The sequence below is a fragment of the Mus caroli genome, unplaced genomic scaffold (genome assembly GCF_978045245.1).
Source record: "Mus caroli unplaced genomic scaffold, Mus_caroli_1 scaffold_8, whole genome shotgun sequence".
NCBI classification, from domain to species: domain Eukaryota; kingdom Metazoa; phylum Chordata; class Mammalia; order Rodentia; family Muridae; genus Mus; species Mus caroli.
In genome coordinates, this window is record NW_028227263.1 from 61,072,364 (window position 1) to 61,085,306 (window position 12,943).

Sequence of the window (12,943 nt, forward strand, 5' to 3'; positions counted from 1 at the left end):
GTTTAGATCATTAACCTGATCTTGATTCAACTTTGGTACCTGGTATCTGTCTAGGAACTTCTCCATTTTATCCAGGTTCTCCAGTTTTGTTGAGTATAGCCTTTGGTAGAAGTATCTGATGGTGTTTTGGATGTCTTCAGGATCTGTTGTTATGTCTCCTTTTTCATTTCTGATTTTGTTAATTAGGATGCTTTCCCTGTGCCCTCTAGTGAGTCTGGCTAAGGGTTTATCTATCTTGTTGATTTTCTCAAAGAACCAGCTCCTTGATTGGTTGATTCTTTGAATAGTTTTTCTTGTTTCCACTTGGTTGATTTCACCCCTGAGTTTGATTATTTCCTGCCGTCTACTCCTCTTGGGTGAATTTGCTTCCTTTTGTTCTAGTGCTTTTAGGTGTGTTGTCAAGCTGCTAATGTGTGCTCTCTCTAGTTTCCTTTTGGAGGCACTCAGAGTTATGAGTTTTCCTCTTAGAAATGCTTTCATTGCATCCCATAAGTTTGGGTATGTTGTGGCTTCATTTTCATTGAACTCTAAAAAGTCCTTAATTTCTTTCTTTATTCCTTCCTTGACCAAGGTATCATTGAGAAGAGTGTTGTTCAGTTTCCACGTGAAGGTTGGCTTTCTATTATTTATTTTGTTATTGAAGATCAGCCTTAGTCCATGGTGATCTGATAGGATGCATGGGACAATTTCAATATTTTTGTATCTGTTGAGGCCTGTTTTGTGACCAATTATGTGGTCAATTTTGGAGAAGGTACCATGTGGTGCTGAGAAGAAGGTATATCCTTTTGTTTTAGGATAGAATGTTCTGTAGATATCTGCCAGATCCATTTGATTCATAATTTCTCTTAGTTTCTCTGTGTCCCTGTTTAGTTTCTGTTTCCATGATCTGTCCATTGGTGAAAGTGGTGTGTTGAAGTCTCCCACTATTATTGTATGAGGTGCAATGTGTGCTTTGAGATTTACTAAAGTTTCTTTAATGAATGTGGCTGCCTTTGTATTTGGAGCATAGATATTCAGGATTGATAGTTCCTCTTGGAGGATTTTACCTTTGATGAGTATGAAGTGTCCCTCCCTGTCTTTTTTAATGACTTTGGGTTGGAAGTCAATCTTATCAGATATTAGAATGGCTACTCCAGCTTGTTTCTTCATGCCATTTGCTTGGAAAATTGTTTTCCAGCCTTTCATTCTGAGGTAGTGTCTATCCTTTTCTCTGAGGTGAGTTTCCTGTAAGCAGCAAAATGTTGGGTCTTGTTTGTGTAGCCAGTTTGTTAGTCTATGTCTTTTTATCGGGGAGTTGAGTCCATTGATATTAAGAGATATTAAGGAAAAGTAATTGTTGTTTCCTGTTATTTTTGTTGTTAAAGTTGGCATTTTGTTCTTGTGGCTGTCTTCTTTTAGGTTTGTTGAGGGATTACCTTCTTGTTGTTTCTAGGGCGTGGTTCCTGTCCTTGTATTGGTTTTTTTCTGTTATTATCCTTTGAAGGGCTGGATTCGTGGAGAGATAATGTGTGAATTTGGTTTTGTCGTGGAATACTTTGGTTTCTCCATCTATGTTAATTGAGAGTTTGGCTGGGTATAGTAGCCTGGGCTGGAGTTTGTGTTCTTTTAGTGTCTGTGTAACATCCGTCCAGGATCTTCTGGCTTTCATAGTCTCTGGTGAAAAATCTGGTGTAATTCTGATAGGCTTGCCTTTATATATTACTTGGCCTTTTTCTCTTACTGCTTTTAGTATTCTATCTTTATTTAGAGCATTTGTTGTTCTGATTATTATGTGTCGGGAGGGGAGGTATTTCTTTTCTGGTCCAGTCTATTTGGAGTTCTGTAGGCTTCTTGTATGTTCATGGGCATCTCTTTCTTTAGATTTGGGAAGTTTTCTTCTATAATTTTGTTGAAGATGTTTGCTGGTCCTTTGAGTTGAAAATCTTCATTCTCATCCACTCCTATTATCCGTAGGTTTGGTCTTCTCATTGTGTCCTGTATTTCTTGGATGTTTTGAGTTAGGATCTTTTTGCATTTTACATTTTCCTTGATTGTTGTGCCGATGTTCTCTATGGAATCTTCTGCACCTGAGATTCTCTCTTCCATCTCTTGTATTCTGTTGCTGATGCTCGTATCTATGGTTCCAGATTTCTTTCCTAGGGTTTCTATCTCCAGTGTTGCCTCATTTTGGGTTTTCTTTATTGTGTCTACTTCCCTTTTTAGGTCTAGTATGGTTTTGTTCATTTCCATCATCTGTTTGGATGTGTTTTCCTGTTTTTCTGTAAGGACTTCTACCTGTTTGATTATGTTATCCTGTTTTTCTTTAAGGATTTGTAACTCTTTAGCAGTGTTCTCCTGCAATTCTTTAAGGGATTTTTGTGCTTCCTCTTTAGTGTCTTCTGCCTGTTTAGCAGTGTTCTCCTGTATTTCTTTAAGTGTGTTATTAAAGTCCTTCTTGAAGTCCTCTACCATCATCAGGAGATATGCTTTTATATCCGTGTCTAGCTTTTCCGGTGTGTTTGGGTGCCCTGGACTGGGCGAAGTGGGGGTGCTGGGTTCTGATGATGGTGAGTGGTGTTGGTTTCTGTTAGTAAGATTATTACGTTTACCTTTCGCCATCTGGTAATCTCTGGGGTTAGTTGTTATCGTTGTCACTGTTTAAAGATTGGAGCAGAAGCTGTGTTCCACTCACCAGCAGTCTCTAAATCCTGCGGCGGGGGTCGTGGGTAGCTGAAGGTACCCAGGTGCTGGTCCAGCCGGAAGAGGCCTGTGGTCCTACTCAGGCCGGTTTTCTGCTTCCCTAACTAATGCAGTCTCTGGTCCCGCGCGCGCAATTGGATTGGAGCAGAAGCTGTGCTCCACTCACCAGAAGTCTTAAGATCCTGTGGCGGGTTGTGGGTAGCTGGCGAGTGTCAGCCGACCCTGCGCCCCAGCTGCCCCGGTGCTTTTCTGACGGGAAGAGGGTTGTGGCCCTATGTAGGCCGGATTTCTCTCTCCCCAACCAGAGCAGTCTCAGGTCCCGCGTGATTGGACTGGAGCAGAAGCTGTGTTCCACTCACCAGCAGTCCCAAAATCCTGGGGCGGGGGTCGTGGGTAGCTGGCGGGTGTCAGGCAACCCTGAGCTCTAGCTTCCCTGGCGCTGATCCTGCCGGATGAGACCTGTGGCCCTACTCAGGCCGGTTTCTGCTTCCCTAACTAATGCAGTCTCAGGTCCCGCGCACAATTGGATTGGAGCAGAAGCTGTGTTCCACTCTCCAGAAGTCTTAAGATCCTGTGGCGGGTGTTGTGGGTAGCTGGCGAGTGTCAGCCGACCCTGCGCCCCAGCTGCCCCGGTGCTTTTTCTGTACACCCCTTTCTTGTTTATTCTTTCTAACGGATCCTTTGAATCCTGTACTAATGAAACCTGCTGGATGTCACAATGCTGGAACCTTAAGTGGGCCAGCCGTGCAATGCTTGCCAAGATTCCACGATGGATTCCTGTCCCCGTGGAGACTCCTTCCACTGTATCTTTGCTCAGGCAAAAGCGAGACTTTGGCATCACTGCAGCTGTTGTGGTGACAATAGCTGCCAGTGCGGTGGCAGCTACGGCTGCTGGAATTGCTATGACAACATCAGTCCAGTCAAGCACAACTATCGAGCAGTTGTCCTCCTCTGTGGCAGATGCGATTGATCAACATTCAGTGCTCAGTGCCCAATTAAAAGGTGGGCTAATGATAGTGAACCAGCGCATTGATCTGGTGGAGGAAAGGCTGGAAATTCTGCTCCAAATGGCACAGCTTGGCTGTGATAAGAAATCAGGAGCCTTATGTATTACTAGTGTCCAATATGAAAGTTGGACGCGTGCAGCTAATCTATCTAAAGAATTGTCTTTGTTTCTTACAGGAAACTGGTCTGAAGGATTTGATGAAAAGCTTGAGGTGCTACGTGTAGCAGTGATGGCGATTAATTCCACACGTGTGGACCCGTCATTGGTTGATGGAATCAAAGGACTTACTTCCTGGATGTCTTCTACATTCTCATATTTTAAGGAATGGGTGGGAGTAGTCCTGTTTGGGGCAGCCCTGTGTTGTGGATTAGTGTTTTTACTATGGCTGGTTTGCAAACTCAGATCTCAACAGAGATGTGACAAAGTGGTAATTGCTCAAGCACTTGCTGCCATAGAGCAAGGCACCTCTTCTGATATTTGGCTATCCATGTTCAGAACTTGATTGGCATCTGAGTTCTCTGCTCTTACATTCCACGGATTTGTGGATCCATTGCACTGGAATGAGAGAGACTCATTGATCATTGATCAGCCTTTTACATCGCTGAGGTTTCCTCATTGCACGCGATGGGATGAGCATGATTTCCCCACTAATTCATTTTTTGGCTGGCCTCTTTTGTAGAGTTCGCCCTAGGTCATTTAGCAGTTACTGTCACACAGTACTGCGGTATCCAAAGACGGGCAACTTTCCTCATGCACAGACCAACCTAAGGCACGGGCCCGGTGGCGATAGGGTTTTCCAATGACAGGTAAGGCTGTGACTTTAGAGGAACGACCTAAAACAGGAGCCACAGTAGATGGACATAACTACATTGCCTAGACCAGCCTTGCTGTATTATAACTGAAAAGGGGGAGATGTAGGAAGCCGTGATAATACGTGCCGTCACTAGATGGCGCTAAGCTCCATTGTGCACATATGCCGGAGCAAATGCCCGCCAAGTCACTAGTCCGTCCCCCGGGGACATTTGAGACTGTTTGTGGAACCGCCAGTAGTATTAACACGTCACACCTGTGGGTATATATAGCAACACGTTTCTATCCTTCTTTGTTCTACCTCACGATTATGAATAAAGTGTAACCACGAAAGGTCTTGACTTGTGTCCTGTGTGCGTTCCTGCAGGACGGGAATAACCCAGGACAATTTTTAAGCTTAAGGGCAAGTAGGGTCAATCAGGTTGAGAACCAGGACACAAATAGCAACAACGGACACCATTAACATGGTGAAATGGTAGCCTTCAATTTGGAAAATCTCTCCACTGACTCTACATCCAGCACTAGACTATTATCCAAAATTTATAAAATCTTAAGGAATTACATACAAACAAATCAAATATCCCAATTAAAAATTGTGTACAAAGCCAAACAAAATTCTCAACAGAAGCATCTAAAATGGCAGAGAAGCACTTAAAGAAATGTTCAACATCCTTATTCACCAGAGAAATGTAAAGTAAATGATTGTGACATTACATTGTACCTTCATCAGAATGACTAAAATAAAACACAAGTGACAGCACATGCTGATGAGTATGTGGAGCAAGAGGAACATTCCTCAGTTTCAAATCCTATCTCATGAAAATAATAGATAACTTTAAGGAGGTTATAAATAACTTACGTAAAGAAAAAAAAATACAAAAGACAAAAAACAACCACGGGTAAACAGGTAGAAGCCCTTAAGAAGAAATAAATAATTCCCTTAAAGAAATACAGGAAAACAGATTCAAACAGATGAACGAACTGAACAAATTGGTCCAAGACCTAAATGTGGAAGGAGAAGCAATGGTGAAAACCAAAAGGTAGGCAAATGTATAAACGGAAGACCAAGGGAAAATGTCAAGAATTACAGAGGTAAGCAAAACAGGTAAAGTACAAGAGATAGAAGAGAGACTCTAAGGTATAGAACATACCTAAGAAGATACTGACACAACTGTCAAAGAAAAATCAAAATAAAAAAAAAAAAACTTCTAACGCAGATCATCCACGGAACAATGAAAAAACTAAATCTAAGATTAATAGTAATACAGAAGAAAGAAGATTCCCAGCTCAAAGGACCCAAAAACATTGTCAAAAAAATCCTAAAAAAAAAAAAAAAAAAAAATTCCCCAACCTAAAGCAAAAAATGGCCATAAAAGGACAAGAAGTTGATAAAACAACAAATAAATAAAACAAAATCCTCTCTTCACATAATAATCAAAACAGAAAATTCACAGAATAAATAAAGAATATGAAAAACACCAAGGAAAAATGGACAAGTAATATGTAAAAGAGACCTATAAGAATTATGCCAGACTTTTCAAATAACACAATAAAATCCGGAAAAGCCTAAACTGAGGTCATGGAGAACATAAGAGAACACAATGCAAGCCAAGGCTACTATACCTAAAAATATTCTCAATCAGCGTAGATGGAAAGCCAATATATTCCAGGACAAAACCAAATTCAAACAATATCTATTTACTAATCCATACCTACAGAGAATAACAGAAGAAAAGCTCCAACACAAGGTGGAAATCTACATCAAAGGAAAAACAAGATGTTAATCATCCTACAACAAAGCCAAAAGGAGAGAATCACATATACATAATGATACCTATAATAACAAATATAGCCAGAATTAATAATCATCTCTCTTTAATATCTCTCAAGATCAACAATCCCAAATCCCCAGTAAAAAGAACCAAGCTAACAGATTAAATATCACACATTGACCCCATACAATAATAGTAGGAGATTTCAATGGCCACTCTCACTATGGGACAGATGATTGAAAGAGAAACTGAACAGAAGTTATGAACCAAATGGATATAACAGATAGATACACCCTATATCATCCTAAAACAAGATAATATATCTTTGCAGCACCCAATGGTACCTTCTCCAAAATGAACCATATAATCAGTCACAAAACAAGTCTCAATAGATAGAAGATTGAAATACTCTCAGGTATCATATCAGATCACCATGGTTTAGTCTTTAAGAAAAACAAAACAATAACAAAAACCCCCACATACACATGGAAACTGAACAATACTCTATTTGGTCATACTCGGTTATCGAAGAAATAAAGAAAAAAAAAAAAGAATTTCTGGAATTCAATGGAAATGATGAAACAGCATTCCAACCTTTTAGGGAAAAATAAAAGCAGTGCTAAGAGGAAAATTCATGATACTAATTGCCCTGATAAAGAAGTTGGAAGCCAGGCGTGGTGGCGCACGCCTTTAATCCCAGCATTCTGAGTTCGAGGCCAGCCTGGTCTACAAAGTGAGTGCCAGGACAGCCAGGGCTACACAGAGAAACCCTGTCTCGAAAAACCAAAAAAAAAAAAAAAAGAAGTTGGAGATATCCTACACTACCAACTTAACAACACACCTGAGAGCTCTAGGGGAAAAAAAAAAAAAAAAAACAAACACACCCAAGTGGAGTAGAAAGTCAAACTCATGGCAAGAAATCAACCAAATTGAATAAGAGAAGTGAACAATACAGAAAATCAAGGAACCAAATCCTGGTTCATTGAAAATATCAACAAGATAGATATAACACTAGATAAAGAAACTAAAGGACCCAAGATAGTATCCAAATTAACAATTCAGAAATGGAAAGAAATACATAACATCAGGAACTGAGGAAAGTAAATAAATAAATAAATCATCAAATTCAATTACAAAGCCTATACTCAACATAACTGGAAAATAGAGGTGAGACTGATGATTTTCAAGACAGATGCCACATATTAAACTTAAATCAAAAGCAGATAAACTATCTAAACAGGCCCAAATCACCTAAATAAATTCATTAAAAACCTCCCAACCAAGAAAAAAAAAAAAAAGGCCAAGGTCAGATGGCTTTAGTGCAGAATTCTACCAGACCTTCATCAAAGATATTATAAAATACACCATCAACTATTCCAGAATAGAGAAAGAGAAGGAATACTACCTAATTCATTCTATTGAGCCACAACTACTCATACCTAAACCTCACAAGAACACAAAAATAAAAGAGAATTTTAGAATCTTGTTTTTCATGTGTGTGCGTTGTATTCAGGGCTTGTTGTGATGTGAGAACTGGGTTCTGATGATGCCAAGTAACCCTGGTTTCTATGGCTTATATTCTTTGTCACGCCTCAGACCTTCTGGTTATCTCTGATAGTTTGTCTTGCTCACTCTGACTGGAACCTCTTTTGAGCCTCTAATCTTGGGTGTGTCAGTACTCCTGGGAGACAAGCTGTCACTGTTCAGGATAGTGTTGCAGAGAACTATAGCACAGGGTTAGCTCCGAGGTACAGACAGAAATCATAAGACACACTTCATATGGACAGACAAAACAATGATAGTTTTGTTATATGAAGTATGTCAATGTGGGCACAGGGATTTACGATCACTGTACAATCTTTCCTGTTTGCCTCTGAAAAGCTCAGCTCCCTGAACCATCTGGATATTCTCATACTCATACCTTGATGAGCCTCTTAACTTGTAAGCCAGCCCTATTCGAATGTTGTCCATAAAAGAGTTTCTTTGGTCATGGTATCTGCTCACAGAAGTAAAACCCTAACTAAGAAACGTTCTCCTCTGAGAAGAGGACGCTCACCACACTCGATACCATCCCATCCTGGAATACCAAGTCACCGCAGGACTAGGCACATCCCCTCCAATTGAGGTCAGAAAACTCAGACAGTTTAGGGGAACAGGAACCACAGGCAGACAACACAGGATAGCTCCTGCTCCAGTTGTTTAAGGACCTCCACTAAGACCAAACTGAACTATTGCTACATATGTGGACAGCTGGTATAGGATTTCTTAAATTAATTGCATATTCCAAGAGAGCTCTCAACATATATCTTAAAAGTTTCTATTTCTTTGTATATGATAATTAACAGAGAGAAATGACTGAACTGAAATGATAATAATGAAAAACTGCACAATATTCCAGTCTGAGGATACGATAGTTAATCCATGTTCTTCAGGGCACAGGAATTACTGAAGTATTCTGAGCAGACTAAATGTAAGTTACAGAGTTTTTAGATGACTAGAAGAAAACATACTCTTAGAAACACCAGGGCAGGTGTAAAATCCCAGCGACTTTACCAGGAAATACAAAGCCTTGTGAATCTAAGACAGATCATATTCAAATGTAAAAAAGAGAGCTGTGTACACAATTCCATCATTGGTATTAATGAATGGAAATTTTAATTACTAGGAAAGAAAGACAGATTTTGTATATTTTAATATAATTCACACCCAAATAATGTGACTGTATTTCTTTGAACACCCACTTATCCTAAGTAATTTTCCAGCAAAATGTAGACTTCATAGATGTAAAAAATTATGTACCAAATTTCTTTGTAATATAAATATGGGTATAGAAAGATTTAGGGAAGTATAGTATTACAATCAAAAATAGTGCAAAAATAAAGACTTTCAAAGAACTAAAAATATTACTTTTTAAAAATATCATGGTCAGAGCAATGCAATACAATAGATCAGCTAGGAAAAAGCAAAATGCAAAAGCCAATGAACGGCAGAACACATCTATTTTGGAAAATTCATTCTAAAAAATAATACTAAAAAAAAATAAAAACAGTAGGTTATATGCCCAGCCAAATACACTGAGTCTTTTAGCTAACTTTTGTCATGAGAATTTTTCACTCCTTTAAGTGATAATTTTTGCATTATTCCTATTGCATATATATATCACTCACAAAATCTTCCATAAAGTAAACTACAACAGAAGAGGAGTAAATAAAAATGATTATAAATAACTTTAAATAGTAATAGAAACTGAATATAATCTAGGGCTTATGTTCATTGTAAGGATGAATCATTATGCAAAAGCTCTCACATTATAATAGACTCGAATTCTTAATCAGTATAAAAATTAATGTTAATAAAAATTGAGGTTAAGCATGATATTCTGTGCACTCAACTTGTTGTATAAACTTCCCTTCAGAAAAATGAAAGTAAATTTTACTAGCCTTAAATTTCCTGCGAAATCAGCTTTTACAAAATAGGTTTAAGAAAACGTTAAATTCAAATAACTCATTCTTCCATGACACTGATACAAAAGTAATTCCATTTAAGACATCTTATAAAATTAATCATTGCAAGTGCAAGAGACACAGGCAGTCATTTCATGATATTGTTAATTTGTTTATTACTGAGTTCAGTTTTGTTCAGTTGGAGTCATTGTCATAATTTGAAGCAAAGCACATTTGGAATACCTGATGTAATCTGAGTTAACTGTTTCCATTTGTCATCAAAAAACTGGTTTGATGAACTAGGCTTGTTAGAAAATTTGCCCAAGAGGAATCATACATGATGTTCATGTCTACTGACATGAGTGTAATCATAAGGGATATGGATGTAAAGGATAATCATGAAGAAAGTTATTCCACCTTATTTGTTACGTGAACATATGAGCTCAGATGCCAAGCCTAAGGATATAGACTATTTAAGAATCCTCCAGAGGCAAACTAGGGACTGAAATGTAAATATTGCTAACAGAAGTACATTTGTCCGTTAGTAGTAGATACAGTAATAAATAGTGGTGCCTGGATGGGTTCACAAAATATTAATACAGGAGATTCTATCTATCTGAATATATAAGCTGCATTTTGCTCAGGCAGATATCTTGCTGACAGGAAAAAGATGTTCTCATTGATCTTTGTCTTCTGGTTTCTAAAGATTTCCTTTATTTTTTGTCATTTAAGTGACCCCAAATGCTTTTGGAGAATAAAAGATACTGAAAATAAACTAGGAGATGAAGAAACTTATTGTTTATTTTATATTTCCACAAAACATGGTTATGTGAAGAATGAATATTTCAGTTGGAATCTAGACAAGAAGTAAGTGCATACTTCATATACATATTTTACTTTATTATAAGAGACAAGACATTATAGAGATACTGAGATGTAGCCATGTGTCTTCTGGCTCTTCTTTTCTAGGAGATATCCAAAATTTATTTTATGTTTCAATGCTGGTAATTTTTAAAATTCTGGTTGTTTTATGAGTACCTTATTGTTTTTTATTTTTGAGTTACAATTTCTAGATAAATGCTGAATGAATGACACACGGTATTGACATTGCTAGTAGAGAGACTCCCATAATTTGCCAATTTCCAAGTTATTTTTCTTGAGATTTACCTGAGAACAAACATTGTTTTTGTTCTGATTTCATAGAGACTAAAATATAGTGGTCTATATTGTCTGCTAATGTTTCATCTGTCATCATGGATGCCCAGTTCTTGTACATCAGCCTTTTGGGTATCTGCCCTTATAATTAGTTACACGTATTAAGAATATATACAGATTTTATTCAAATAATCTATCTACCATACCTTGAAATTTTTGTGGTCTGTGCATCCTGCAGCAGAGGTCAGGACTGAGAGAACTATTTTTTCACAAGGAATAATTTCTGTTTCATTTCTTTGACACAATGTTTTAAAGGCATTGCCATATATTTTTTGTATTAATATCAGAAATTTATGAAAATTTATCAATTAGAAACATAAATCATCTACCTATTCTAGCAGATAATTTTTATTTTGTTACAAGAAGAGATGTCCATACAAGCTATGACTTGCTATTTCTATTCTTAATTGTTAGAATAAAATACGTTGCCTTTGATACCTGATAAAATTTGGGAGAGGATTACTATCGATACAGACATTTCTATTACCAAGTCTGTCATTTACATATCTCAAAATTTTATTTCTCATTATCACTCTTTATTTACATCTATTATACTCACTCAACATTTAAATTTATTTCTGTTTTCCTAATAACATTCAATGTGGTTAGATTTATGGGAATTGAATGTACTTTATAAAAAAGATATACATTTTATGTAATATCTTTTTTAAAATAGGGTTTCTGTATTTGAGATTTTATTTGAAGAAATTGTGATAATTCCTCCACAATGTTGTAGTACATTTATTTTTAAAAGATTTTAAAATTTCAATGATATCATATTTAATATGGTATAATATATAATACATATACATATATATATGTGCGTGTGTGTGTGTGTGTGTGAGTCAGAGAGAAGTAGAGAGAGATATTAGTATAGTGACATTGACACATTTAGGTAAAGAGTCTATTCACTTTTAAATAGAATATTTAAGAACAAAATAAAAATGGAGGTAAACAATATTTTTGTCTTTGGATTAGATCAAAGAAAATATTTGAAGAAATGGGTGAAACCATGGGTTTATATAATAGAGAAAATGAGTATTTAATAATGAAATCAATATTCACCGTAAAATGTAGAATGGAGGAGATGAACCAGAAATCCTAATGCTCAGATATAGATGAGAAATAATATAGAAGAGTTGTGTGAACAAGAACATCTCCAGAAACACATTTGCACATCTCCCATAAGCCTGGGATAAGCTAGAAACTATTTCAGATAAGCCTTGCTTATGTAAGTAAATGGTTTTTTAATACATTTAATTTACTTTCAAATTTTTCTAGCAGAGACAATATGACTAAGTGTTCTCTTTCAAAATTATGTGAAGTTTTATTTCCAGAACTCTAACAATTTAGACTCCATAAATGTGCACTGTATGTATTTTCAGGTGGTTCAGAAGGAGGGACATCTAGAGAAGTGTTTTGATTTTTTTTTTTTTTACTTACTATTAATAAGAAAATATCAACACAATAGTTTCTTATCTAGACTTTAAAAACAAAAAGTAACGTTTTATGTAGAACATATATTTTGAATGCATACATGATTCAGCTTTTAAGTTTTAATGTGGTCATGATCATTTACAAATATATGTGTGTCTGTGTGTTTGTGTGTGTGTGTGTGTGTGTATGTATCAGAGTAGAATGATTATTTTTATATTTCTATTAAGCACTTTATATTACATAGCATATATGGTTCCAAAACAATGAATGTTTCTTATGCTGCATTGTGCCTACACAAAAGAGATTGTTGTACAGCTATTCACTGTTAATTTGTAACCAATACTTGGACATTTATATCATTAATATAAACATGACTGCACAGTTACATAAGCCAGTTATTTTGAGAAGTAATATATTGGAGTACTGTTGCACCTATATTGTTTGTGATATACTTGAAAAACAATATATTCGACCAATGTGAATAAATTACAATTCTTCAAAAGTTGACCATGATGGTGGAGATAAAATAAAACTTAAATTTAAATCTCAAATGGGAATCTTGCATGTTTATACTATTAGAA

At 36.6% G+C, this 12,943-nt stretch overlaps 1 protein-coding gene across 5 annotated transcripts in view; it reads left to right on the top strand.

Annotated features, from left to right (window-relative positions):
* The first annotated feature begins 10,286 nt into the window (after nucleotides 1–10,286).
* Nucleotides 10,287–12,943, top strand: part of LOC110288560 (vomeronasal type-2 receptor 116-like) — a 39,504-nt gene continuing 36,847 nt past the window's right edge. For 2 of the 5 annotated variants that reach the window (XM_085841563.1, XM_085841561.1), the window contains exon 1: nucleotides 10,287–10,577. In XM_085841563.1, the coding sequence (XP_085697689.1) occupies nucleotides 10,381–10,577 (197 nt within the window). In that variant the 5' untranslated portion in view covers nucleotides 10,287–10,380. Of the gene's footprint in view, nucleotides 10,578–11,903; nucleotides 12,157–12,943 lie in introns of all 5 variants that reach the window. The other 3 variants (XR_015047854.1, XM_085841560.1, XM_085841562.1) reach the window with 2 other exon arrangements.